This window comes from Nicotiana tabacum, chromosome 14, assembly GCF_000715075.1.
Source record: "Nicotiana tabacum cultivar K326 chromosome 14, ASM71507v2, whole genome shotgun sequence".
NCBI classification, from domain to species: domain Eukaryota; kingdom Viridiplantae; phylum Streptophyta; class Magnoliopsida; order Solanales; family Solanaceae; genus Nicotiana; species Nicotiana tabacum.
In genome coordinates, this window is record NC_134093.1 from 79,500,467 (window position 1) to 79,506,060 (window position 5,594).

General features: G+C 37.1%; 1 protein-coding gene across 1 annotated transcript; it reads left to right on the forward strand.

Annotated features, from left to right (window-relative positions):
• Positions 1 to 804: 804 nt before the first annotated feature.
• Positions 805 to 3,234, forward strand: LOC142169004 (uncharacterized). Its single transcript, XM_075230196.1, has 5 exons — positions 805 to 1,282; positions 1,344 to 1,903; positions 2,015 to 2,126; positions 2,460 to 2,828; positions 3,083 to 3,234. The coding sequence occupies exons 1-5, from the start codon at positions 805 to 807 to the stop codon at positions 3,232 to 3,234; spliced, it is 1,671 nt and encodes a 556-aa protein (XP_075086297.1).
• The last annotated feature ends 2,360 nt before the right edge of the window (positions 3,235 to 5,594 follow it).

Sequence of the window (5,594 nt, forward strand, 5' to 3'; positions counted from 1 at the left end):
TTGTAGTCTTTCCTTATTTGTATTACTGTCAAAAGTTATTTAAACCCAACAGCTTGAGGGAATAATCAAGCACTTTATTCACCATCTTTGTTCTCTTCTTTTTTCATGGTATCAGAGCTAGGGTTTTTTAGTCCCTGCTCCATCTTATTTTTCTTCCTTGAATTAAAAGACTATAGAAGAACCAGATCCTCCTTGGTCGACTCTTCAGTTTTCTCTATTTCTTCCTATTTCTCTTGTTTTTGTAGTTACTCTCATCCACTACTTTCAGCAGTTCCTGTGTAATAAATACAACAATGGGAGATGATAAAGCAGTTGAAAATCAAATTACTAGAAAGTCGATTTTTTCCTCTTCACCATCTCCAACAATTACTACTGTTAAGTTGGATGGTAGTGGAAATTATACCTCTTGGGCAGCTTTTGTACAACTGTGGTTTATAGGTCAAGGATATGAAGATTACTTGATCAAGAATTATACAGAGATTGGAGCATCTGATAGACCAACTTGGGTTAAAATAGATGCTCAATTATGCAGTCTTCTATGGAACTCTCTTGACAGTAAGTTACTTAATCTTTTTCAGTCATGTAAGACATGTTGCAGGGTTTGGAACAAGGCCAAAACCTTGTATACAAATGACATACAACTTATTTACAAGGTAGTTTCAGACATTGTCCACCTGCAACAGAATCAACAAGACATGGCAAGCTATCTTGGTCAGGTAGAATCCTTAAAGGATCAATTTGATTCTCTTATGCCTTTTACTGACAAGTTGGATGATCAGGAGAGATAGAGAGACAAATTTTTGTATGGTTCTAGCCTTGATTGGATTAAGATCTGATCTCTCCTCAGTTCGAGACCAGATTCTTGCTAGCGCATCTGTTCCTACCTTGGAGGAAGTGTCTGCCAGATTGTTGCGCATCACATCTACACCGGAGGTAAACTCATATGATACTTCTATAATGGCTGTACAAACTAACACTTTTCAAAATAGACCCAGAAAAGGAAAAGGGAAAAGCACTAAACATTGCACATATTGTGATAAGGGAGGACATACACGTGATGTTTGTTGGTCGCTTCATGGTAAGCCTCCACGTCACAATGATCGTCCTCGACATGTAATCAATGTGGCTCACATCAGAGATGGTATTCTACCTATACAAGATGTCAAGGATAAATCATCTCACTCTATCACTTTGACTGGAGCAGATTATAATGATTATCTTCAGTACCAGGCATCAAAGCAACATTCATCTACCTCATCTACAGCTTGCAAAGTGCAACCTGGTAACTCTTTTGCCTATGTCGCATAGTCTTCCTTTCCTGAACCATGGATTCTTGACTCTAGTGCTACAGATCATATCTGGTAACAAAAATTTTCTTTCTGTCCTTAATTCTCCATCTGTCTTTTCTACTATTACCTTAGCTAATGGATCAAAGACTGCTATCAAAGGAATAGGTGCAGCTCACCCTCTACCTTCTTTACCTTTAACTTTAGTTCTTTTTGCACCTGAATGTCCGTATAATCTTATTTCCATTAGTAAATTAACCAAGAACCTCAAGTGTCTTGTAATCTTCTCTGAGGATTCTGTTTTTGTGCAGGACCGAAGTACGGGACAGGTGATTAGAAGAGGACATGAGTCACACGGTCTGTACAAACTATCCATTCCAAAACCACCAGTTGCCTTCACATCCGCTATTTCTTCTAATTTGCTTCATAGTCAATTGGGACATCCAAGTCTTTCAAAGCTGCAGAAGATGGTCCCCAGTCTATCTAGTTTGTCTTTGTTAGAATATGAGTCATGTCAGCTTGGGAAACACACTCGTGCTTCTTTCCCAAAGCGTGTCAATAATAGGTCTTTCTCTATGTTTGAAGTTGTTCACTCGGACATATGGGGTCCAAGCCGTGTCAGTTCTTCACTAGGATTTCATTATTTTGTTACATTTATTGGTGATTATTCTCGGTGCACTTGGTTATTTTTAATGAAAAACATATCTGAATTGTTCTCTATTTTTCAGAACTTTTGTAATGAGATTCGCAATCAATTTGGTATTTCCATAAAGAAATTAATCAGTGATAATGCCCGAGAATACTTCTATTCTTCTCTTTCTTCCTTCATGTCATCACAAGGTATATTACACTTGTCTTCTTGTGCACATACTCCATAATAAAATGGAGTTGCAGAATGAAAGAACAGACATCTCATTGAAATGGCTCGGACATTACTTATTCACAATCATATTCATTTACGTTTTTGGGGTGATGCAGTTATTACTGCTTGTTATTTAATTAATCGTATTCCCTTCTCTATTTTGCAGTACAAGAATCCACACTCGGTCCTTTATCTAGAACAACCTATGTTCCTACTTTCTCTACGTGTGTTTGGTTGTACTTGTTTTGTTCATGACCTTACCCCGGGAAAAGACTAACTTCAGTAAAAGGCTATCAAATGTGTCTTTTTAGGGTACTCTCGTCTACAAAAAGGATACAAATGCTTTGATTCCTCTAAAAATAGGTACTTAATCTCAGCAGATGTTACCTTTTTTGAGACTTCCCCGTATTTTTCTCCTAATTCATTAATTCAGAAGGCCATATCCACAGTTCTTCCAGTTCCAACCTTTTCGCCTCCAATTCCAGCTACAACTCTACCACTCCAAGTCTATTCTAGACGCCCTCGACCTAATTCTCAACCCACTAATCCAGTTGATGCTTCTGATCCTAATGCAGGTACACAAAGCCCTCCGGGTGACTCATTGCCTTCTCCAGCAATGTCTCATGCTTCGGTTGAGCACTCATCAGATGTCACTGATCTCCCCATTGCTCTCCGAAAAGGTACTAGAATACTGCCAATCAAACTCCCACTTATACCTTTTTAAGTTATCATCGTTTATCACGTTCATATCATGCCTTTATTACTAGCTTATCCACTGTCAAGGTTCCAAAGACTGTGGAAGAAGCAATAGCCTATCTAGGATGGCGTCAGGCTATGATTGAAGAGATGACTGCCTTGCACGATAATGGTACTTAGGAGATAGTCCCTTTACCTAAGGGGATAATCACAATTGGTTGTCGATGGGTGTTTACAGTTAAGGTAGGTCCAAACGGAGCAGTTGATCGCCTTAAAGCAAGACTGGTTGCTAAATGGTATACTCAGGTGTATGGCATTGATTATGGTGATACTTTTTCACCAGTTGCAAAGATGGCATCTGTCCGTCTTCTTATCTTTTGGCAACGATGAATCATTGGCATCTTTTTCAGTTGGACATTAAGAATGCATTCCTTCATGGAGAACTTGTTGAAGAAGTATATATGGTGCAACCACCAGGGTTTGTTGCTCAGGGGGAGTCTGGATTAGTTTGTCGACTTCGTCGATCTCTTTATGGTCTCAAGCAGTTCTTCGGAAGCACAATATTGGAAATAGGCAGTCAATAGTGAGATAGAATCCATATTAAGTAATCATAATTGGGAATTGGTTGATCTTCCTCCGTGAAATAAACCTTTGGGTTCTAAATGGATTTTCAAAAGGAAAATGAAAGTTGATGGTACTATTAACAAATATAAGGCAAGATTAGTTGTTAAAGGGTTTAGACAACGAGAAGGTCTTGATTACTTTGACACATACTTGTCGGTAACAAGGATTACATCTATTTGGGTGTTAATAGCGTTAACCCCCATGTATGGCCTTTAAATCCATCAGATGGATGTAAAGACAACCTTCTTAAATGGAGATTTAGAGGAAGAAATCTATATGGAACAACCTGAAGGGTTTGTAGCTTCAGGAAAATAAAAAAAGGTGTGTCGACGTGTTAAGTCACTTTACGGACTAAAACAAGTACCAAAACAATGGCATGCGAAATTTGACCAAACAATATTGTCAAATGGTTTCAAGATCAATAAGTGTGACAAATGTATTTACATTAAGAATACTCCAAATCAAATAGTCATTGTTTGTTTATATGTGGATGATATGTTGATAATGAGTAACGACATTGCTAACATAAATGCTACTAAGCGCATGCTTACTAGTAAGTTTGATATGAAAGATTTAGGAGTTGTCGATTTAATTTTGGGAATTAAGATCCTTCAAACTCCTCAAGGTCTAGATTTGTCTCAATCTCATTATATTAAAATGGTACTTGAAAAGTTCAAATATTTGGACTTTAAAGAAGCAAAAACGCCATTTGATTTAAACCATACTCTTGTAAAGAATAAAGGTCAAAGCAAGTCTCAATTGTATTTGGATCCATGGGACTGTCCACAAGTTTTCAGTTCAACATACCGGTGTCGTCCAAAATATCTAAGGTATACTTCCTTTGTGAGATGACAATGCCGCTGCCAGATTAAGCCATCTCAATGCCTAGAACATATTTTAGTTTGCCCAGATCCTTAGTCTGGAATTGACTTGAAATATGCTGGTTAAGTTGGATAATACCTTCATGATCATCACCTGTGATGACAATATCATCAACATAAACAATTAGAAAGATACATTTGCCATGAGATGAATGCCTATAGAATACTGAATGATCAGCTTCTGTTCGGGTCATTCCAAATTGTTGGACAACAGTTCGAAAATGGAACCATGCCCTGACATTGCTTCTTTGAACGTTTGAGGCTCATTTTCCTCAACCAATTCCCAAGTATGATTACTTAATATGCTTTCTATCTCACTATTGACTGCCTATTTCCAATATTGTGCTTCTGAAGAAGACATTGCTTCTTTGAACGTTTGAGGCTCATTTTCTAACAAAAATGTCAGAAAGTCTGATCCAAAGGAAGTAGTTGTCCTTTGATGTTCACTACGTCTTGGATTTTCCTCATTAAACGTACTTTCCTTTTATTCTTCTCGAGGCCGCTTAGATTTTTCACTAGACTACTCACATTTATTTTTATACGGATAAATATTCTCAAAGAATTCGGCATTATCGGATTCGATTACCATATTAATATGAATGTCGGATTTTTCTGATTTATGAACCAGAAAACGATATGCTTTACTATTTCTTGCATATCCTAAGAAAATACAATCAACTATTTTCGGTCCAATCTTCACCCTTTTGGGTTTAGGAATTTGCACTTTAGCCAAACACTCCCACACTTTAAAATATTTTAAGTTGGATTTCCTACCTTTCCATTTTTCATATGGAATAGATTGCATTTTGTTATGCGGAACTCGGTTGAGTATTTGATGTGCTAGCTCCCCCCACAAGTTCTGGGGTAAACCCGAACTTATCAATAAGGCATTCATCATCTCCTTTAACGTTCTATTCTTTCTTTTCGCAATTCCATTAGATTGCGGTGAGTAAGGGGCAGTTTTTTGGTGAATAATGCCATATTCCAAACATATTTCTTCAAAAGGAGATTCATATTCACCACTCCTATCACTTCTTATCATTTTGATCTTTTTGTTTAGTTGCATTTCAACTTCATTTTTGTATTGCTTGAATGCCTCAATTGCTTCATCTTTACTACTAAGTAAGTAAATATAGCAATATCTAGTACTATCATCAATAAAAGTTATGAAATACTTTTTTCCATCGCAAGATGGTATTGACTTCATGTCACAAATATCTGTGTGAATTAGGTTTAAAGGATTTG

What these genes read in the sequence shown, in the direction of transcription:
- LOC142169004 (XM_075230196.1), top strand. Translation starts at nt 805, where the DNA reads ATGGTTCTAGCCTTGATTGGATTAAGATCTGATCTCTCCTCAGTTCGA. An exon ending in TTCCTTCATGTCATCACAAG is followed by an intron (nt 2,127 to 2,459) that starts GTATATTACACT and finishes GTGTCTTTTTAG; the next exon opens with GGTACTCTCGTCTACAAAAA. An exon ending in CCCCATTGCTCTCCGAAAAG is followed by an intron (nt 2,829 to 3,082) that starts GTACTAGAATAC and finishes GGGTGTTTACAG; the next exon opens with TTAAGGTAGGTCCAAACGGA.